The sequence below is a fragment of the Bipolaris maydis genome (genome assembly GCF_028858645.1).
Source record: "Bipolaris maydis strain C4 unplaced genomic scaffold PSV08scaffold_17, whole genome shotgun sequence".
Taxonomy (NCBI): Eukaryota; Fungi; Ascomycota; class Dothideomycetes; order Pleosporales; family Pleosporaceae; genus Bipolaris; species Bipolaris maydis.
The window spans coordinates 326,815-348,825 of NW_027093873.1; the positions used below are offsets into that span (position 1 = coordinate 326,815).

At 51.4% G+C, this 22,011-nt stretch overlaps 7 protein-coding genes across 7 annotated transcripts; 6 read left to right on the forward strand and 1 right to left on the reverse strand.

The window, feature by feature from the left end:
• The first annotated feature begins 22 nt into the window (after positions 1-22).
• Positions 23-5,128, forward strand: PSV08DRAFT_232051 (H+-ATPase G subunit-domain-containing protein). The gene is made up of 14 exons (XM_014222392.2): positions 23-191; positions 241-279; positions 332-365; positions 418-426; positions 477-577; positions 637-759; positions 1,397-1,514; positions 1,637-1,856; positions 1,913-1,923; positions 2,024-2,152; positions 2,197-2,431; positions 2,488-2,610; positions 3,482-3,818; positions 3,877-5,128. The coding sequence occupies exons 1-14, from the start codon at positions 189-191 to the stop codon at positions 5,050-5,052; spliced, it is 2,658 nt and encodes an 885-aa protein (XP_014077867.2). The 5' UTR covers positions 23-188; the 3' UTR covers positions 5,053-5,128.
• Positions 5,129-6,403: 1,275 nt separating this feature from the next.
• Positions 6,404-8,103, forward strand: PSV08DRAFT_382341 (uncharacterized protein; the record flags this gene model as incomplete). Its single annotated transcript, XM_014222395.1, has 2 exons — positions 6,404-6,563; positions 6,617-8,103. The coding sequence occupies 2 exons, from the start codon at positions 6,404-6,406 to the stop codon at positions 8,101-8,103; spliced, it is 1,647 nt and encodes a 548-aa protein (XP_014077870.1).
• Positions 8,104-8,735: 632 nt separating this feature from the next.
• Positions 8,736-9,433, forward strand: PSV08DRAFT_366369 (SCP2 sterol-binding domain-containing protein). The gene is made up of 2 exons (XM_014222396.1): positions 8,736-8,883; positions 8,940-9,433. The coding sequence occupies exons 1-2, from the start codon at positions 8,868-8,870 to the stop codon at positions 9,317-9,319; spliced, it is 396 nt and encodes a 131-aa protein (XP_014077871.1). The 5' UTR covers positions 8,736-8,867; the 3' UTR covers positions 9,320-9,433.
• A 272-nt stretch (positions 9,434-9,705) lies between these two features.
• On the forward strand, positions 9,706-11,988 carry PSV08DRAFT_366370 (uncharacterized protein; the record flags this gene model as incomplete). The annotated part of the gene is made up of 1 exon (XM_014222397.1): positions 9,706-11,988. One exon carries the CDS (start codon positions 9,706-9,708, stop codon positions 11,986-11,988), a length of 2,283 nt encoding a protein of 760 aa, XP_014077872.1.
• Positions 11,989-12,054: 66 nt separating this feature from the next.
• Positions 12,055-13,221, reverse strand: PSV08DRAFT_382342 (chaperonin 10-like protein; the record flags this gene model as incomplete). Its single annotated transcript, XM_014222398.1, has 2 exons — positions 12,055-12,996; positions 13,093-13,221. The coding sequence occupies 2 exons, from the start codon at positions 13,219-13,221 to the stop codon at positions 12,055-12,057; spliced, it is 1,071 nt and encodes a 356-aa protein (XP_014077873.1).
• A 4,088-nt stretch (positions 13,222-17,309) lies between these two features.
• Positions 17,310-19,278, forward strand: PSV08DRAFT_232065 (amidohydrolase family-domain-containing protein; the record flags this gene model as incomplete). The annotated part of the gene is made up of 1 exon (XM_014222400.1): positions 17,310-19,278. Exon 1 carries the CDS (start codon positions 17,347-17,349, stop codon positions 19,276-19,278), a length of 1,932 nt encoding a protein of 643 aa, XP_014077875.1. The 5' UTR covers positions 17,310-17,346.
• Positions 19,279-20,831: 1,553 nt separating this feature from the next.
• Positions 20,832-21,928, forward strand: PSV08DRAFT_366373 (HPP family-domain-containing protein; the record flags this gene model as incomplete). The annotated part of the gene is made up of 2 exons (XM_014222401.1): positions 20,832-21,269; positions 21,410-21,928. Exons 1-2 carry the CDS (start codon positions 21,027-21,029, stop codon positions 21,926-21,928), a joined length of 762 nt encoding a protein of 253 aa, XP_014077876.1. The 5' UTR covers positions 20,832-21,026.
• Positions 21,929-22,011: the final 83 nt, after the last annotated feature.

Genomic DNA, 22,011 nt, shown 5'->3' on the forward strand with positions numbered 1-22,011 from the left:
ACCGTCGAGTGGTGCGCAGGTTGAGGTCAAAAACACTTTTTTGAAATTCTCAAAACCTGCAAGGGAAACCTGAGGCGGCAAGGAGCTTGGACCACAAATGCAGCGTCCGCCAAGCTCGCCGGCTGCATCATGCCTCTCCGCAACTCTACCTTGACATAACCACCAACTCCACAATACAAATACTCAAGATGGTGAGCTGGGCAGCGCGCGCAATATCTCGGAAGATGCTGACCTCCATAGTCCGCCCAAAACTCTGCGGGTATCCAGACCCTGCTCGATGTAAGCCTGCGCAGCCCACCATCACCTCCACCATAGCTTACATGGTACATAGGCCGAGCGTGAAGCCCAGAAGATCGTCCAGCAAGGTATGTTGCCTCCGCAAATAGCTCCCAGAAGCAATCGCTGACACCAGAATAGCAAGAGAATGTAAATCAGACTGCATACACCCGACCAAAGCACCGCTCTAACCAGCCTAGACCGCACCAAGCGCGTAAAGGACGCTCGAAACGAAGCGCAAAAGGAAATCGACGATTACAGGAACGAGAAGGAGGCCGAGTACCAGAAGTTTGAGAAGGAGGTACGTGGTCGAGCTATGTCAATATGTATGGGACATTCAGAATGCTGACAACAGTGCAGCACAGCTCAGGCAACCAAAAGGCCGAAGAGGATGCAAAGAAGGACACTGATGCCAAGATCAAGGAGATTGAGGAGATTGGCAACAAGTCAGGTGGAAAGGTTGTTGACCAGTTGATTGAGGCCGTCATCAGCGCACACCCAGAGCCACCAAAGAAATAAGGGCGGATAGAGGCGGGCAGTCCTTCGGAGATGCAAGCGGGTAATCAAGAGCATCTATTGTCAAAGAGTCGAGCACTTTGAGCAGCGTTGCAAGCGGTGTTTCCTGTACAGCACCTTGCAGTGCCAAGGTTCAACTACACTTTCTGGTTTGAATGCAATATACGAGACACTATGAGAAGAGTCTCATTATGTATCAAGTGAAGTACATAGGTTCCCTATGATGACATCAGCAGTGCCTGTTGTGTTTGGTTATCTGCGCGTACCACTAGCTTGGATCCTACAACCAAGTTCCCAGATCCATGCCCGTATTTGGAACACAAGACCCGGCACATGTTTTCAAAGTTATGTTGCTTTCATGAGAGACATGCGATACGCCAGCATCTATCAGTACCTGTTGCATGTTCAGCTGTGAGCTTCTCCATGCTGTCACGGACCCTGGCCCACGTTCGCTAATGTGCCTACGTCATACATGGAGTGCAACCTCAAACTTGAGCGCATCTCATAATTGCCACTCAACACGCTGTATGATCCGATGATTGGAACATGTATTCGAACGACTTTGCGCTCTCCTGCATCCAGGCCGCTGCACATCCTTGCCAAGCCAACTTCTACGTATTGCCGCCAGTTCAGTAGCTCGCAATGGCGCAAAGAAGATCCGCGCATACCCGGTGCAGGTCGCGAAATTGTGGATGAGTTTGCTGTGCTGCGCGAAAAATATGGTACTTCCGCACAAACCATTCGTCAGCCCAAGGGCTAGCAGCTAATGCCGTCTAGATGCTCCCGTATGCATGCAGATCTACCCTGCATCATCTCTTCTGACCCTGGCAGAAAAACACTATAGTCCTTGCCCATGGCCTACTAGGGTTTGATGAACTGCGCCTAGCAGGCCAGTTTATACCTGGTATTCAGTACTGGCGAGGCATCACAGATGCATTGGCAAAGAAAGGCATTGAAGTCATCGTCGCCGCTGTTCCACCAAGTGGAAGTATAGAGAACAGATCGGCGAAGCTGGCAGAGAGCATCGCACTCAAAGCCAAGGGCAAGCAAGTTAACATCATTGCGTAAGTGAAAAGTCTAGATCAAAAAGTATGATGGATATGTTGCTAACGCATGACAGACATAGCATGGTATGAGACATGATACTACTGGCATGGCATTAACTGACTGACGATTGGCTAGGGGTAACAACATGCGTTCTTGAGCAACAAGCATGTGCTAAGTTATAACAGAGGACTCGATTCACGATACATGATTAGCCTTCTTCGGCCGACAGATTTCAAGGTCCTCTCTTTGACCACTATAGCTACACCTCACAGGGGCTCGGCATTCGCAGACTACATGTTTGAGACCATTGGCCGTATGTCTATGAGATCTCCTGAAGCCCTGTACTGACTCGTCTAGCTCGCCGGATCAAACGTATCTACAAGGCTATGGAGTACTTTGGACTTGAAACGGGGGCGTTCTCGCAGCTTACACAGGAATATATGAGGACAAGCTTCAACCCTAGGACTCCAGACATAGCTGATGTCAAGTATTACTCGTATGGCGCATCCTTGGAGCCCAGCCGGTGGTCCATATTTGCACCATCACACGCAATTATCAAGCCCATTGAGGGCGTAAATGACGGGTTAGTTAGGTATGTTTAGATGGGCTTGAGCATGTGCATGGGAAAACGGCTAAGCAGTTGAAAAGTGTAGAATCAAGCAGATGGGGTGACTACAAAGGTACGCTGATTGGTGTGAGCCATCTGGACTTGATCAACTGGACGAACCGGTTGAAGTGGTTCTTTTGGGAGCTTACCGGCAGCAAGCGCAAGTATGCATAACCGAGTTTGTCTGTGGTTTGAGGTGAAGCTGACCATGCTCTAGTTTCAACGCCATTGCATTCTATCTTGACATCTGCGGTAGGCAGTCCATAGTCGGATCACTCTAAGACTTTTGCTGATACTATCTAGATATGCTAGCAAAGGAAGACTTGTAATCGCTTGGATACGATAGCATGCAGACGGAATGCCGTCAGCTGATCAACCCAATTCAGGCATGATAGCAATGGCTGTTTTGTTTGCGCAAGTCGAAGTCGTTGAACAGCTTGGAATTTATTATTCCAAAAAGACAAAATCCATCCAACCCTTGCCGGATCAGCCGCAAATGGGTCCCTTGCTGCGCCGAAGTACGATACTGCAATCAGACAGGGGTGGCTGGCTTCCGCCGGAACTGCGGCTGTAGATGGGGCTGTGTCATACTGCAAGTCATCCAGCATAGGAAAATGGCACCTCGAGGGATGCGCATGTATTGAGGATGGAAAAACGGGGAAACAGGCAAGACATATGATGATTAATTGATACATCTAGTTGTATATGGTGGGCGCAAGTCTGTCATTACCATGGTGTTATCGGTGCAAAGCTCACGCCATGACGTCTGCGGGGGAGGCTGCCAAAAGAACCCCCGCAGGCATCCGTTTTGCGACATATTTCAGGCTGTGATCACAAACGCCCTCAAGACGTGACACGCGTAATTCGGGCTTAGCCGCTGCATGAGAAATGTCGCCAATGCATTTGGTTTGGCCTGTACTGCACCAGTCTAGTTTCTGACCTTGACATGTTGCTCCTGCCTCGATAAAGTTTGCGACTTTCTTCCCACCGCGCGCAGTCACGACACGTTGAAGCCTGACCCGACAACGCAGTCAGCATACCTCGGCCCAACATGATTGTCAACATCGTGCTGGAGCACCCGCACGATCACTATACCAATCTCGATGTGATACAAGGCAAGGTCTCTTTGCGCGTGCCGAATCCGACGAACCTCAGCAGCATCATCGTCAAGCTCGAGGGCGAGAGCAGGACCCGGCTGTTGGCGCCCGTACATCCAAATAGACCCGACAAGCAGAGACCCGTCTTAGAAATACACAAGTTCCTATACCAGACGCTGTTGGTATGGCCAACCAATGTGCGTCCGGAAGACATCAATCCCAAATCAGCTTTTACCATCAATGCTGGCACATATGAATATCCGTTTCAATTCAAGGTGCGAAGAATGCTGCATGCCTAATGTCAGTCATGCAGAGAGCTAACGTTGACCACAGCTCCCTATGAATACGCAATGCCAACAAACAAACAACCCAATTTCGACCGTTTCGTTTTCGAATACAATTCCCGAGTTCGCAAAGACACCAACGCAGCACATCAAGGCTACACTACCGCCCACTTTGAGTGGCTTTCCTGGCGAGGCGGAGATACGTTACTTTGTCAAGGTGACGGTCAGTAGGCCGTCGTTCTTCAAGGAGAACCCGCGAGCAATTGCAAACTTTACGTTTCTTCCCATTGAACCACCTCGGCCAGAGCGGACAGACGGCGAGGCATATGCAAGAAGGCAGCATGAGTTCTTGGAGAATGCGGTGAGCGTAGCAGCAAGCAAGATGCCCAGCTTCCTGGACCGTAAGAGTTCTTCGGCAAGCATGCGGTCTGCACAGCCGCCGGGCAGTATGGGGCCACGCGTAGCTCTTGATGCACGACTGCCAAACCCTGCCATTCTTACAATCAATCAAGACCTTCCGCTACGCGTGCTTATCAAGAACGTTAGCCCTCGCAGCAAGAACATATACCTGCAAATGCTGCAGATTGAGCTGATTGGATATACGCGAGTAAAAGCACATGAAGTGTCGCGCACAGAGTCGAACAGCTGGATATTGTGTTCTTTCAGCAACATGGCGATACCACTTGGGTCGCCAACAGACGCCATAGACACTGAAGTTCCAATCAATCCCGAGTACTGGTCTGGCAAGACGGTGCCCAATACTGTATCACCCAGCTTCACCACGTGCAATCTGTCTCGCTTCTACGAGTTGGAAATCCGGGTTGGCCTGGGCTATGGGAGCTACAAGCATGGAGAGGACCAGCTCATTGTCTTGCCGCTCAGATTGCCAGTCAAGGTGTTTTCGGGCATTGCGCCTCCAAAAGCATTGCTGGAGGCTGGGTTCAATGCACAAGCAGCCGGGAAGCCGGCCACACTTCACATTCCGCAGCATGGACAGGCTCTGCATACTCCGCCCTCACCACAAGTGGGTTTTGCCAACAACAACAACGCGTTTGCCGGGCAGCCGGTACACGCTCAAAATGCACCGTCATATGAGGATGCACCACCGAGCTACGAAGACGCAGTTGGACAGGACCTTCCGCCCATCAATGGGTATCGGGGCAGTTACCAACCACCTCCCGTGCCCGAAGGCGGGTCTGGATTCGCAGACGAAAAGAGACGATGAGAGGGGGGTGTGGTCAGTGGGCAGAACAGGGGAGAGTCCGGCCGCGGATCGACAGTGCAGCAGTTGTAGAGGGCCATAGAATGGCCAGGAAGATGCTTGGGCCGCGACAGAGGTCTCAAGCGGGTGCGGAAAGCGGAAGCAAGAGTGGGGGGGCATGCAAGAGGGCGGGAAGGAGAGGATGTGTTTGGCTTTGTATCCAATAGGTGTTCTTGTTCATGGCAGCGTGGAAACATGGGGGGAGCAAGTGGAGCAGAATGAAACAGTGTCTTTATTTGGCGATGTGCATGTCGAGGCTGGTGTCCAATCATGAGGGTGGCGTGTTTGATTCTCTTTGCAGACGGGAGGGCGCCTTTGGAAGGGTGCGGGGTGCGTGTGGCCGGCGAGGCTAAGTATGTGGATGGCACGGTGGCATGGCGGCAAGAAGCCACTATGCACGCGAGGTGTTTACGCGATGCTGGTGTGTTGTGTATGTATGGGCGTGGTGTTGACTTGACGCTGCCCACGCCACCGCCTCGGCCTCGTCTCGCGCCTTGGCGGCTAGCAATCGATAACCTCGCACCTGCAGCCCACGTTTTCTCGGGGCGCGGTCGGTGAAACACAGGCGAATCGTCTACCCAAAAGGTGTTTATTGTTGTCGTCGTTGGCCGAATCGCGTTTCTCCCGGACAACGTGCAGGTCACTAAGACTGCCTACCCGACGCGTCGTGCCTGGCTTGTCGACGGGCTAGCAGGCCTGCACGCGCACTCGAGGGCTGGCAGCCAGTCACAGACGGCCAGCCACCGCTTCTTCGACATGGCCGCCAACACCATGCACGACTACTGCGAGTGCGCCATGCACCCTCTCTTGCGCCTCGTCCGCCCATTGGCCGCCCGCGTCGACTTGTTTCAAGCCCGGCCTTGGCTGCAGGTACACTCGGCCACTTGGTCGAATCGTCGCGTCAAACACCATATATACACGTCCTCGCACCGCGACATAGTCGTGTTTTCCCATCAATTCTGCACCGACTCTGCCTTAACGCCTGCACATCTGCTGGCAACCCCGTTGGCCCCTACGGGAACACATCGTTGACTCACACTTGCATGCTCGCGTGTAGCGTGGAGCCCGCCCCGCTTTTGGCAACATGGCCAGACAAGGTAAATACCGTTTCGACCACGGCCATGGCCTTGCTCTCGTCTTGTTTCCTGACGACTTTTACTCTTTTTTTCTTGCCTTGCTCGAATGCTGGATGTTTGACACGACTCTCACAATATTCTTGAAATTCACTACGAGATTGATTCCGTGACGGATTTATACCCACCCTGCATCCAATCGATACCCGCTTTTGCATGCCACACCATCCACTATACCCAAAATGTACTCACAGCGACGAACACCCCCGCCGCTGAAACGATCGAATTCGGGAGCAAGCCACAACAGCCATGGCAGCGCTGCTACTACTGTGTCGCGATCAAGCTCCAAGCTGCTATTTGGTGAAATTCCACTTAGTCCAGTGACGAGCGCTGATGGAAGATGTAAGCAGCCCTCTGCCGTGACCATGCACTCACGCATGTTAACAAAACCAAAGCAATCCCGTCCAATGGCTCCATCTGCAACCTGGTGCTCTCTACGAGCTCCGTCTTCTTGCGCTTCTGGCTCAACGATGACTGTCGCGAAAATGTTCTTAACCGCGTCGAGGCTGAAGACCTAGCCAACTTGCGCCTTGTATGCCACGACTTCTCGTCAAAGGCCGCACCGCGACTCTTTGAAAAGATGACTGTGACGTTCAAGACTTCCACCTTTACCAAGCCTGCGCGCATGGATGCGCTTTCAAGGATAGGTCGCCATGTCAAGACCTTTACCTTTTACATGCCCCATACCCCAGAGACCTGCCTACCCCCCATCATCGACCCATTAACTGGCACAGAGAAGCAATTCCTCTATGAGCCGCAAGTTCAAGTCCCGCAGTGTGGTCCAGCCAAGGACAAGGCACCCAAGTACGGCACCTGGGAGATGCAAGATCTGCTCATCAAGCAGTACCCGCCCCTGTTTCATGCGGCTACTAACGTTCCTGCCTTTTGCGCTGCCTTTTCCGAACTCATTAACCTCACTCATCTCAAAGTCTCGTGCCCCGCATCTACCGGTGCACATAGGCATCGCCGTGGTGTTGTAGATTATGCCCTCATCTCCCTTCGCATTGCCATTGAGCGCGCGCCACTGTACAGCCTCTCTGCTCTGTCACTTCTTCCCATCCACCCAGGCGGCCTACTCTACCTCCACCCCATGCACGGCTTAGGTAGCACACCATCGTCCGCCAAGCGCTGGCGACAGATCCGCCGGCTCTCCATCTGCATGGAGAGCGTGCCCTTTGCATCAACATCCCTCCGAACCCGCACTCAATCTCTAGAACACCTCCGCATCCTACACGCCTACCTCGCCACCCTCTCGCGCAACCTCACCCGCGTCTTCTTCCGCTGGAAAGGCGCCCGCGGACCCTCCCCCCTATCCCTTGACCTCGAACCCTGTATGCTCCCCACCCAAGACCAAAGCACCCAGCACCCTTCTCTCCGCACCCTCCCCCACGGCCCCCGCCCCCTCACCTTCCCCCGCCTGCGCATCATGGAACTCGAAAACGCCATCATGGACTCTTACCAAATCACCGACTTCATCCTCAAGCACAACAGCACCCTCCGCGAATTCAACTTTGAAGACGTCAAGCTCCGCGAGGGCGACTGGGACATTGCCCTTGAGCCCCTCACATGGATCTCCGGTAGCGACAGCTGGAAGCAGTACAAGGAGGAAGTCATGGATGTCCCGATTATGCTGTCGCCGGTTGAGATTGCGCCGCCCGAGCCCAGGATTATGGGGCCCCTGATGCAGGAGGTTGAGAGCGCGATTGAGATGGCGAGTGGACGCGAGAGGAGGGAGCATGCGCTTTCCAGGTGGTTGGGCCGACCGAGGCATAAGAGCGGCATGGCGCCCAATAATAACAAGGATAGCTTTTGGGGTGGGAGCAAGCGGTTGCTTCATCTTTCTGGGTGGAAGCAGGGTGGTGGCGCGGTTATGGCGTGTTGATGTTGGCTAGTGTCGATGGTGGTATATCCCTTTCTCTCCTCTTTCGTTCTTTTTTTTGCTTTTTCCTTGTCATGACTCTCACCTCTTCTACTTGGGTCGATAGACCTGTCCTGTCGTTTTTAGATTTTCCTTTGTCATTGGTTTCTTTTTACTCTGTTGGGTTGTTGGTGTGCGCATGTCTAGATGATGACGATGATGGCCTTTTACGACTATACGTTTGTTTACGATTTCATGATTGCATAAAAGACTAGCCCATACATATTATGATTCACGAATAGAACAATCTCTTTTTTATTCTTCTATGCCTTGTCTTGATGTTGTTACCAAACTCAAAATTACTCGCATGTACATACACCCTGGACCTCACCACGCAAATAACGGCAAGAGATGCGAGACGTTCGCACCAACAGAGTTTAGCGCTCCCGAACCCGTATCCACGTGCTCAGCCCCAAAGCGGCAATGCCTCGGCATTGATCATATGAAGTCCCACGGGGTCTTGGCTGATCGCATTCACATGCTTGAGGTCATTTCCCCGGATTCACGGCTCGCGGACAATCACATCATCATCCCTCTCACAAGCTTCCAGACGCCTTTATATACCCGTTGTCCCCGTGCCCCCTTTGCATTTCTCCACACGCCCACCCCAACTCGCTTTCTGTGCGCCCACCCATCAACATCTGCAACAAGTAGCCTGGAGCTTCTGCAAACACGACATAACATCGCGCATACATACACACACACACACATACACACATATAGCCATCATGTCTCTCAAGAACGGTACAAAAACACCCGCGTCCCAAGCCTATAATCCGAACACATCTAACCCTCCCCAGACGCATTCCCCGCCTCCATCGCCTTCGACCACATCGCCAGCGCCCTCTCCACCGAGGCCGCGCGCAAAGAGGCCATCAAAACCGGCGGCGCCATCTTCTCCTTCAACCTCAAGAACAAGGCCGGCGAGCAAAAACAATGGTACCTTGACCTCAAGGAGAGCGGTACCGTTGGTGAGGGTGCGGCGCCCTCAGGCAAAAAAGCCGATGTGACGCTTACGCTCCCCGAAGAGGAGTTTGGCAAGCTGGTTTTGGGCAAGGCGAATGCGCAGAAGCTGTTTATGAGTGGGAAGCTCAAGGTTAAGGGCAATGTGATGAAGGCGACCAAGTTGGAGGCGGTGCTGAAGAAGGCGAACGTCGGGGATGCGAAGGCGAAGCTGTAAATGGATGTGTACGAATTTTGTTTCCTTGATGCGTAGGTGTATTTGTATATCTCGTCGAATGGCATCAACATCAAACATTGACTGCTGCCCAACTACAGCCTTGTTTGTGGATGTGGATACATCTTTTTTGCTTGTCCACATGCAATACACGTCTCATGTGACACTAGTTTTACTCTTAAACTCATGCAGGGCCAGCCCTTATACGAGCTAAAGCATGCTTACTTTTGATTGACCGACCCTTTGCATCCGGTCACGACAGCGCGATGCCAAGCCTTCACGTGAAGACGCGCTTGCACGCGTTTCAGCCGCACACGTTCCTTCGCTGCTGCCCTCAACCAACCGCATAAATCTCTTTGTAATTCACCCTTGTCTCACTCGCTGTCGCAATGAAGAATGATCTCCACAAGACCTTTGGCGAAATCTTCAACAATGACATTGACGCGTTCCGTAATCAACTCTTGGAGATCCAAGAGTACCAATGTGACCGAAGGGAGTCTGAAAAGTGGGCAGAAAACTTGCGCTTCCTCGACATTTCAAAAGTTCCAGACTTGCAGACCGAACGGTTGAAGCAGGAACGCCTTTATTCGCAGTCAGAAGAGAAGGATCCGCTCTTTGAACGAATACCACCATCCTACGATGTTCCCATCACAAAACGGGAAGACGATAATGGCGATAGGTATATTGCCGTCTCTTACAAATGGCCTCAGGCTCGCCCAAAATCCGTCTCTAGTACTATGAATCCGCCTGTTTTCCGCTACCAGATCAAACGACCAGGTAAAACGTCCCATAAGAGTGGATTTCCGGACCATTACATGGACCGGGTTGTCCGATATGCACAAAGTGTCAAAATTACGAGACTATGGGTCGACATAGAATGCATATACCAACGGCCGGAAGACAAGCGCACGTCGCCGAAAGACCAAGAGCTTGGTGTTCAGGTCATGGACATGGTCTACGGTGATAGCACACATTCTGTCGGCATACTAACTGTCGAGATCCAAGACCAACGCGAGATCGATATGCTGTCGAATCTGCTTTCCAAGTCTCTCTTTGTCGATGCCGAAGACGAGGAAAATCTAAAACTGCGACCAGAGGTCGACGTCACCGCCGTGCAGATGTTGATTCTTCACATCCTCAGCGATCCCCGCTGGTCGCGCGGCTGGATCTTCCAAGAAGACCATCTTGCGTCCCAGAAGATGGTGTTGCTCATCCCATATAATCTGCGGCTCGATAAGAGTGGTCAATACAAATTTGGGAAAATACCAGGCGAGCTTCAGGTAAGGCTCAAGGATTTCCGACAAACTGTGACAATGTTTTGTCGAGCGTGTACCACGGGTGAAGTACGATGGCCTAGTACCGAGATCTTGGCAAAAGTGACGCAGTACAACATTTGCAATAAGATCATTCATAACCTGGACCTTACAGCGACAATACAGTGTGTTCCACGTCACTGTGATGTCGAGTCAAGTTTTGGTAGTGAGGCGAGCAAGTCCAGCACACAGTCCGACTACACCAAGATCTACGCGTATCCAACCACGACTGCAAGTGTACTCGATGACATTAGTAGCCGCTGGTTAGAGAGCGAGTCGGATAGAATCGCCATACTTGCCAACGCTTTGAAGTTCAAAAAGCGGCTCAATACCGGAGAGGGATCACCATTGGTTGAATCTGGGACCTACAGTCTTTCTGCAGCTCTTCTCACCGTAATCTTGATGAATGGAGAAATATTCAAGAATATCCCAGGGGTGCCAGTCAAATGGCCTTTGCTTGATCGCTCATCTGAATTTCCTACTGAAGCCAATATTCTAAGCCACACACTACCGTCATACCTCAACGCTTGCCAATCTCTTTTCACCGCCCCGGGCCGGATACGTCATCAAACATTTATCGATCGCTGTCGCTTCGTATCGCCAATCATCACCCGCCGTGGAATCGAGACAAAAGGATACCTTTTCGATTTGATATCCGACAAGCAATTAGATGATGAGGGGAATCGATCTGATTTGCTTCTTCTCACAGAGTTAGACACGGTGAATTGGTCGCCTCCAGAGCGGAAGACCGGAAGGCGCAAACTTGACGACGTTGCTTGCCAAGTGCTTGAAATACTTATGGACAAGCTGGGGGATGGCAAGCTTGTCAGGCACATGCGCAGACACATCCAGTTGGATCAGCACCCGCCACGCCCAGGGGAAGGTTATTTATCCACGTCTTATGTACTGGATAATATGTACGCAATCTATCGAGCTCTTGTAAACAAGGAGGAGCTTCGCCTTGCACGACTTGCTTCCGCGCCTCCAGATTCAGAGCCGGTCGCTCTTTTCATCTCACCTGGGCCGTATGTAGGAACCAGTCAGTCAACTGGTTATCTTCCTCACGACGAACCAATAAAGGTTTTTGCAAGCTTCGACAATGGTCGAAATGATTACGATAAAGAGCGGCTGGTGAGCCTAAAGGTTGAAGTATGCGATGATATTGGTGTTACAAGAGCCCGGGACCAACGGAATCGCTGTCTGAGAAATTTGGGCTGGGTCAATGGTATTTGGGCTGTTCATGGCGAGGAGATGGAGACATTTGTTTTTCCACTGCCGGGAATTACGAAAGAGGGCGGTGATGAGCGAGAGGTAAAGAGCAATGCGGGAAAGAAGAGAAAGAGGAGACATGGTGACTAGATGAGAGGATTTGTGTGATGCCCAGGTCCATACGATATATATTTCAAGTATGCCCCTCACAAACAGCTAAACCACGCCTTGGATGAGGTTCTTGATTCCCTCGCCCCTCGATGTCTTCTCCCACGCTTCCGTCGCCTGCTCAAACGGAGTCACCGAACTGATAAGGGGCTTTACGTCGACTAGCCCCTTATCCAACAGCTGAATCGCCAAATCGTAATCACCAGGCCCATACCGAAAACACCCCCTAACCATGAGCTCCTTCTGCGACATGGCCACAATCGGAAACTCGACCTTGGCCCTGCCCAAGCCCGTCTGTACAAACTTCCCCCCAGGCCTCAGCACCAAAATGCCCATCTCAATACTCTTGGCCGCCCCCGAAGCCTCAATAACCGTATCCACGCTCTCAACCCCTAACCCAAACGTCCTCAACAACCTCTCCGCCCCCTCCTCCGCGCTCTCCTCCCCCCTTGCAAGAAAAGTGTCACACCCCAAATACCCCCTCGCAAACCCCAGCTTACCCTCCAACACGTCCACAACAACAACCCGCAAGGCCCCAAACTGCCTCGCAACAGCCGCACAAAGCAACCCCACGGTCCCGCCCCCCATGACCACCACCGTCTCCCCAGCCCGCACATCTCCTAGTCTAACACTATGCACCCCGACGGCCAACGGCTCCACCAGCACCGCCTCATCCAGCCCCAGCTCCTCGGGAATCCTATACACCAGATCCTCCGGCAACACGTACAGCTTGCACAGCGTCCCCTGCGTATCCGGGCGTCCGGGCGACGCCGCGAACCGCATCCTACGGCACAAGTTGTACGCCCCGGACTTGCAGGCGTGGCAAAGCCGGCACGGCCGCCCGGGTTCCAGCGCTACCCGGTCCCCGGGTGCCACGCGCGTTACCAGCGACCCCGTCGAGTGGATCGTGCCAGAGGCTTCGTGGCCCATGGTTATCCCCGTGCGGGGGTTGATGGCGTTGCCGAGCGAGGCGTGGTGCCAGAAGTGGACCTTGTGGTTGTTTTTGTTAGAAAAAGGGGGGGGGGGCATGGATTTTTTGGGTTTTTGGTGCGAGGGTGAAGGGAGGAGGGGGGGGGGGAAACACACATCGCTACCGCAGACGCCAATGTAATTTATCCGTATCATGACATCGTGGGGGGAGGAGAGGGTGGGGATGGGTCTGTCTTCCAGTTTTGCCGTGTGAGGGGCGTACAGGACTATGTTTGGGTTTTGCATTTTCTTTTCTTTCTTTTCTTGTGTAAGAATATACACAGGTAGAATAACTACGGAAAAAGCTTGAGGGGGGGAAAGGAAATATATCTCCCACCCCCCGTTTTATGCTGGCTTTTGTCTCGCCGAGAATTGTTGGGAAAGATGTAAAAATGTATGACTGACGGGAAAAAAAAAAGGCGGGTTTTAACAAAGAAATAAGATTTAAAGTCTTACTAGACGCGTTTATTTAATTTTCTTCAAGGAAAGAAGAAAAAAAAAAGAGAGAGCTGATCTTCGTAACCCACTCTTACCCTCCACCATTATCCGTTATATCCTACTAACGCGCGGGGAGGTGGAACACAGACGCGTCTAACTTCCCCGCACGCAACTTCCCCCCACCGTGCTCCCGCATATGCAAGTAGATTTGCGCCACACACACACACACACACATACCACACCACTCAAGCCCTATTACTAACTCCTCTTGCCATCATCTTTATTTCTCACTACTACTTTCTTCCTTCTTCTTCTTCTCTTCTTCCTTATCACCCGACCCGCTACCCCCGCCTCGGTAGTGGCTCCCATCCTTTCCTGGCTGAAAAATCGTATTACCTTTTTTTTCCGGCCAAAACTTTTAGCAAAAGAAACGTGTATTCTTTTGGCGGTTTAGGGGGGGGTAAAAGCTTACAAGAAGCGCAGTGCGCCCATGCGCCGTCTTTTGTTAGATCGGCGTTTGCGTCGCATTCGGGGCATTTGACCATTTTGGATGATGTTTTTTTTGTGGGCGGGGGATGAAGGATTAGAAGAGGATTTTTTTTCTTAGGAGGGACGACTTTGGGGGAGAGAGGATTAGAGAAGTGAGTGGGTGGGGATTTTGTAAATGGTTTGATTGGGGGAAGGAGGGGTTGTGATAAGATGTTTGGTGTTGTTGTGTTAGTGGGGGGGAGGGGCATGATGTCATAGACCAATCAGCGTGCATCGAGTTGGATGGTGGGGTGTATGTAAGCACTAGGATCTGAGGCTGGCCATATTTCGAAGGGTTTGGGTAATGGGTTGATTGGGTGGCGATGGAGAAAGTATGGAAGAGTATATTTATTCTTGGTACATGGGCTAAAATGGGTTTTCTAATAGAAGGATAACTCTTGCATTCTTGATTCTAAAGTATTTTGGAAAAATGGTGCTACTTTGATAATATTGCTTACAGAGCTCGTTTTGATCCATTTATTTTATTCTAGATAGTAGGGCAGTGATCCACTTCAGATATCATCTGAGACATTATTGCCATAGGCTATCTTCCTTCATAAAATTAATACGATGAAATCTGAGTTTGTTCGAGATTCAGTGTTATCGATATAATGGCAAGGCTTATGAACATGAGAAGATGAGGAACGCATGTACAGTTGATGAATGAGTGCTCATTGTAGTCGATTTCAACATGTTAGATACAACCGTGTTTAATTTCGACCAGATGACAAATGCGCTAAATTGAGCGTGACCATGCGGCTACACCGGAGTACTACTAATAAGTAGTCGAACGCTCGGAAGAGTGGATCAGCCGAGCGTATACTCGGCTCGGTGCATCGGTTGTCTTGGCGAATTGCAATACGGGCCGTGTGTCATGGAATTAACGGAGAAGCCTACTGCAAGAATTCAACTAGCTGGGTTTCACGGACTCACCAAATGGTGATTTCGGACCGATGGCAGGATTGCCAGCACGCAGCTACAGATCCTTATACCTAGGCAGCTGTGAAGACCCAGAACGATCCGTCGGATGACCGTGTCCATCCTGGTCTACGTATGCGGCTGAACGGAGGATTATCAAGGAATCTGTCAGCTAGGACATGGCTGTAAAAAACGGTATGCGGACCTAAATCGTCAGACCGGAGACTAGCCTTACGGGTATGACACCGCCTCAAGCGTCTGACTGCCTACACAAGACTTCTTGACGTAAATGATCGTCTGATATCGTTCGCCTAGACCTCTGTTCATGTTACCAAGACTTGCAGATGAAGAGGTGAAAACTCTGCGTGCTAAGAGTTTACTGAAACCCATTCCTGTGTGACACACTGACGCCTGACCAGAGCCACGTGAGTTTTCTTGTCCCTGGTGTATGATTACAGAATGATATATGCACATATGAACAACATAGCGCCCGACACATATGTCACAATTTCAACACGTTCACAATACTGGTCAGGGAGACGGATGTCCTGCCACTTGCGTCCAGTGATGAAAAGCCGCAAAGTATAGCACCAAAAACTATTTCCGTAGAAAAACGACACCCAGAAATTTATGCATTGTGCCTGAATTCCCAGGTCCTTCAGCCCCAATGCAGAAAGCTGATCGTCCACGACAATGATCTTCAGGGAGAGCGACAGCTGGATAAGGAAATCCTTGGTATTCTCATAGCCCACCGTCTAGAGTATGGACTTGGCGGAAGAAGCGTATGAGACAAGCCTGTACTAGTAAGGATCCTGCTGTTTCTCCACGTTTTCTGCGCAGGCCCAGAAGCTCATTAGGGGCAAAATTGTAGCAATGCCACCAAGACGTCTGGATTGGCGACTGGAAATGATCCTATACAGGATTTTATGCGGCATTCTGCCCGAGTTATGAAAATAGGGCAGACATGACTGTCACCGATCACTTCAATGATGTTTTAGAAATTGTCTACTAACATCTTGGTATACGGCCCATCCAATCAACATTAGGGCTTGGCAGGTACCTTTCGTACGATGTACAGAGTGTTGGTCCGCAGCTAGCCCTCGTAGTCCGTACAAGTGGCAATATAGGTAGATCTAAGCCTCTGCTTCGCACACCGGCGTATATTTTGCTCTCAAAGAATTTGAAGCCCCGACCAACACCACCTTATAACGTCTTGACTTTGTCTTGGAAAGGAAAGCCCAACGTCGGTTGTCGAGGTTGATCCTAATGCACCGTAGTGTTGTCTTCGTAACGTCAACGTAACATCCCTGGCTACGCAGCTTAGCGCCCGTTGGGGGTCCAGTTTAATAAGTAGGTTCCGGCTTGGCGGGAGACGGTCCGATGGCACATGGGCCCTCGCGTGCGTATGCAAGTCATACTACAACATTTCTGTACATTCAAGGAGGGACTGGACCCGGCGTATGATCAAACAGGACGAATGGTCGCAATGCTGATGGATACGGGCCGAAATTCAGGGCAGCCCCGGATGCACGTGCGCAGACCGACATGGTGCGAGAGCCATTTCTGGCTTTCCAAGGCCATCCTAGTGTCGATTAACAGGCAGAATACCTTCCTAAATAGGCGACAATCAGAGGCTGGGTTCTCACAAGAAGACTGCTTGTGTTCACCAGCTATGGAAGTACTTACTACCTGTCAGAATTGTGGCTCAGCATGTATGGTCAGATGTATTACCTAAATAGGCCTAGTCCTAGTCATTCACAGATCCAAAATCCAAGTTCTCCTTTCCAGTTGTCAACTTCTAGTAGCCTGAGCAATGCAGACAAGACGTTCTAGCCTGTACTTTAATTGCACTAACGTGCAACAGTACTTGGCACAACAACATGCCTGTACGAGAGACAAGCCTCACCGGTTTCAAGGGATGTGGCTGAAAGTCCGTCATGGTATCAAGCTAAGCCTTTAACATCCGGTAGCGACTAGCTGTTTTAGGCAATCCCATGCGAGTTGTACCATAGATGCGTATAGGACTACCCCCCGTGTAGTTGCGTATTATAGCTTCGTATACTATAGCTGCATATACCATTGCTGCGCACTCGACTATCATTTCCCAGTATCCTGAAAGAACACTGGTGCCATGTGGCGCTGCAAATAGTAACCGTCGTGTTCTTTGGGTATGGGCAGCTACAGGGCCCTGCCTGGTGGATTTCGGATAATACTGTATTTTGTGAAGCTTAGCGTCCCTTGTGTAAACGCTCTACACATCATACGCGCAGGACTGTGCAGGAGAGCCAGTGCAGGCTCCAAGACGAAGTCTTGTTTTCGTAGCAGGCTGGGCAAATATATAAGTCAACTATGGTTGCAAAGTAGAGGAGCATCATCAGCATCCAGCTTTGATCTTCCCTCGTTCTCAACACCTTCTGCTCTCTCCAGACAGTTTGCTTTCCTCGTTGCTTTTCATAATAACCGACTCGACATTCAAATCACACCAATATGTCTCAAGCTATCAAAGGCCTATTGCTTGCCAGCTTGGCAGGGTCGGCTTTGAGTAGCACTATTCCTCGTGCTGCCTCACTGCCTGTCGCCGATACAGTGTTTGTAAATGGAGTTATTCACACTCTTGACAACAAAAGCAACACCATCACCGCAGGTTCATTGGCCGTCACAAATGGCACAATCACATGCGTTGGTAAAGAAGAGGACTGCAAGCCCGCCGTTGGAGCTTCAACCAAGGTGATCAACCTGAACGGCAAATCAATGATCCCTGGCCTGATCGATGCCCATATCCACCCCCTCGATGCTGGCCGAGCAATGCTTGGATGTACTCTGCGCTTCAAGCAGCTCTCTCCAGAGGGCCTCCGCAAGATCATTCAAGCCTGCATTGACTCGCAACCTGGCCAGAATGGCCTGTTGACCGTCACTGAGTGGGATCGTGAAGGATTCACGACTCTGAACGGAGACGCCAACAAGTCCATGCTCGACTCACTCAACACGACTCGGCCAATTGCTATCATTGCTTCCAGCCAGCACAACATTTTTGTCAACTCCAGAGCTCTTCAGCTCATTAATGTTACCCGCAACACACCTAACCCCCCCGGTGGTAACATCAGACGTGATGCCAAGGGAGACCTCACTGGTGTGCTTGAGGAAAACGCCGTTGTTCCCATCCGAGCTCTCATGGGAGACCGTGGCATTGCCCAGCTGGATGCCGCCACTGCGGCCATCTCGCAGCTACGCCGCAAGGGTATCACCAGCTTCTTGGACGCACTCCAGACGCCACACACAGCCTGGTCCAGCCTCAAGTCTACCAACGAGCTGACTGCTCGTGTCTTCAACAACTTTGGTATCTTTGGAAGCACTGATTTCCCAACCATCATAAGCCAAGCAGTGGCGAGCAGGAAGCAGTTGGACGAGGAGCTCGTCGCCGCTCCAGGCCAACAGTGGCGCAACGTCAAGTTCTTCATTGACGGTATTCTGCCTTCTTCCTCCGAGTCCAGCTGGCTCCTCAACCCCTACCTCATTAAAGATTCCAAGGGCAACTGGGTCCCAGGCAACCACGTCGGTCTTCCCAACACCAACCAAACCGAGCTCCAGAAACTCCTTACTTTGACTCTGAACGCCGGAATGGGTCTCCACGTCCACGCCAGCGGTGACAAGGCCGTCCGAACCATGCTCGACGTCGCCACCGCGATGAACAGGACCTTTGCCCCCCACGACATTGGCATTGCCCACGCCGAGCTCGTCTCCGCTGAGGACCGTAACCGCTTCCAAGACCTTGGCATCCCCGTCATCGCCTCCTATCAATGGGCCCAGAAGGCCACCTACTGGGCCGGCGACAACTCCCTCGTCCTCGGACCCGAGCGCATGGCCGTTGCCCAATCCTCCGGTCAACTCAACAACGCCGGCGCCCTCGTTGCATACGGATCTGACTGGCCCGTCGACCCTCTCGACCCCTTCCTTGCCCTCGCCATCGGCGTCACCCGTACCGGCGACCCCACGAACAAGAACGCCCACGCCAGCTTCGGTCTCCAGTTCGTCGGCCGTCTCGACCAGCAGCCCGCTCTCTCCCGCGAGGCCGCGCTCAGGGGCATGACCACTGCCGCTGCCACCTACCTCAACAGCTCCTCCAGCATCGGATCCCTCGAGGCCGGCAAGTTTGCTGATCTCCTCATTCTCGACAAGGACTACTTCGACACCGCTGCTGTCCCCGATGATGCCCTCTCCAGGAACAAGGTCCTCATGACCATGGTCGGTGGCCGCGCTGTCTTTGCTGATGAGTCTGCTACTTTCTTGCCCAGCGAGTGGCAGGCCGAGTCCAAGAAGCTTGATAGCAACCCCGTCATCCAGCGCATGAAGCCTGGTAACATTCTTACCCGCGCTATTACTGGTCGCGCTTGTGGCTCGCATGTTGGACACCAGCACTAGATGGTATCTCTTTTTTTTATATCCTTCATTGCCCTTCACGACTTGCGACTAGGTAATGGCGTAACACTCGCTTTTGTTTTTGTCTTTTTTTTTTGGGGGGGGGGGATTTTATTCTATCGTTTAGATTGTTAGTGTATCTTTGCCGGCGTTTTGATAGATAATGTCTTGGTCGACGTTTTAAGAAAAAAAAAGGAAGTATTTTCATGACTGATCACAGTTCCAATGTGCACATTCGCGGATTATGTGATAACCTGTTTTAGCTATACCCTCCTCTTTGTTGCCCATTCTGCTTTCTCTCAATCAAGCACATTTTTATCTTCTCGATCGGCGCGATTCTACTGTTGTCAACGCAAACTGGAATGCGGGCATCTACTCTACCTGTGGGGATGATAGCGATGGAGCTACGCACAGGTGGGTTTCAACAGATAGTGCTAGCGTGCTGTAATAGCAAGAATAACCCTGCTGATACTCGTTCTGAGCATTCACGTCGCTACAACCCTGAAACTATTGTTGATTTCTTTGTCTTGGCCCTCAGAAATCACCAGAGTTTGCTTGAAAAAGTATCTGTGGGATTTCTCGGGGCTCTGGGTCTCCTTGCAAGGGGTGTCATTTGTTGTCAAGTGCCCACAATCGATATTTCCAGACGAGGGGATGTGATCAAAGTCATTGTTTTTTTCATGATGTGAGCCAAGCTCGAAGAGCCAGCCAATGTCATTTTTGACTCTTTCCGATGTCTCAAGAGACCCGTATCTGACTGGCTGAAGAGGCACGGGCTGGTTGGAGATGAATAGAACATACCGCGAGGCTTGATTTGGGAATCGGGTTTTCAAGTCAACAAAGGCTATAGGAGTAAGGATGCGAATCCAGAAGGTGGGAGGATATCGGTGACGAAAAAATGTCGTGGCTGATGGAATTGCTGTAGCACTGAGCTTGAAGAGTTGGACTTTGATGCTACTCCGTGATCAGAGGAGGTCCTTCCCTTTACATGGTGTGGATATTTATATATCGCTTTTGCAATGGATTCCATAGATGTAGCGAGGCATCTTGGATAGTCTGGACGAGGCGACATACACAGTAATTGTGTAGATAGTCTAGAAAAGCAGTCACGGCCATATCTCGGCGATATTCGCGCGAAACGTGGATCAAGGTCGGGGTATTAGCTAATTAGTTCTATTTAACTACTCTGCATCACAAATCATCGTCTATATGTACACAAACAGCTCTACAGTATCGGTATGTGTGCTGCAGGCCAGTCGAACATTCATGTCTCCCACATACAGTATGATTTATGGACTGTCTATCAATTTCGACATGTCTTTCGCGCCTACACGTGGCTTAAGCTCTTGCACGGCAGAAGGCTCCACAGCCAGCCATGGAAAGTAAAACCTTACCAGGACTCACGATCCGATGCGGCTGGCGCAGCGGGATCTGGGCTAGTGGCATTAAAAAGTGGGACGGCCACGCGCACTACGAATCTGGGGTGCATTGCTGACGGTTCCTCCTTCTGAGAGTCTTTTAACGCGTCCATGCTTTCCGCAAAGCTTTCCTTCCTTGCGTCTTCCTCGTGGCTTGGCTCTCCTGCTTCCTGACTTCTCTTGGACCTTGCTACGTCTCTCTCCAACAGGTTTCTACATCCAGGTGCTATCCGTTTGAGCCTGTGTTTCAGTCGTCGTCGTTGTCGTCCTCGCCGCCGCCTCCGCTTTCGCCGCACAGGTACTCCTCACGTGAAATTACTTTTCGCCTCCAAGATGCCTATATGGGACCCCCTCGTTCCTGCTGAACGAGCTATCCAGCGCGGCCTGGCGCGTCTCCCGCCAGCCGTAAGCCATTGGCTCGGGTATCGATCACAGACCTTACCACCATCCCGTACATGGCTTGTCTGCATGTGGGGATTCATCGGCGCTTTTTGCGGACTCAGCACCATCTTGGCTATTTTCGGGCATACAGACTACTTCAGAAGCCGTGCTGTACCACCCGTCATCGCTTCATTTGTAAGTCATGTTTCGCTGTCTTCTCGCGTGCGGTTTAGCGTTGCAATGAGACAATGAGGAAGAGATGGATTTTAGAACATGGAATTGGACACGAGAACACGACTCGCAAAGCACTGTGAGCTGACCATATTTTCCAAAAGGGTGCTTCAGCAATTCTCTGCTACGGCGCCATTGATGTGCCTCTTGCCCAGCCACGTTCTCTGGTCTTTGGCCACTTCTTCAGTGGCCTAACTGGCGTCATTATCGCCACAATTTTCCAGTTTGATCTCGAAACCGAGCCTTTTCCTCGTCTCCAATGGCTCGCAGCTTCACTCGCAACAGCCATTGCCCTGGTCGTCATGCATCTCACAAAAACAACCCATCCACCTGCAGGCGCAACGGCACTGCTTCCCTGCGTCGACCCGCACATCTGGGCTCTGAGGTGGTACTACCTGCCCGTATTGCTACTTAGCTCGTCTGTAGTACTAGTGAGCGCGGTGCTTCTGATGAACCTGCAGAGGCAGTATCCAAAGTTCTGGGTTGCGCAGATTCCGCCAGCCCCAGCTGCGGAAAAGAAGGAAAAGAGCGTGGCCGAGAAGAAGACGAATGCATTGAATGAGGGCTCGGAGGCTGGCAGTGCCCGGGATACACTGCAGGATATGGAAAGAGGACCGTTGTAATTCATTAACTATCGTAAGTCTATGACGTTTCTTGTATCTAAGTACATGACAATCTCCGTCTCGTGCTTCTATGCATTGAGCAG

Coding starts and splice junctions, on each gene's coding strand:
- PSV08DRAFT_232051 (XM_014222392.2), top strand. Junction 578..636: donor ACCAGAAGTTTGAGAAGGAG/GTACGTGGTCGA, acceptor ACAACAGTGCAG/CACAGCTCAGGCAACCAAAA. Junction 2,153..2,196: donor CATGTTTGAGACCATTGGCC/GTATGTCTATGA, acceptor TGACTCGTCTAG/CTCGCCGGATCAAACGTATC.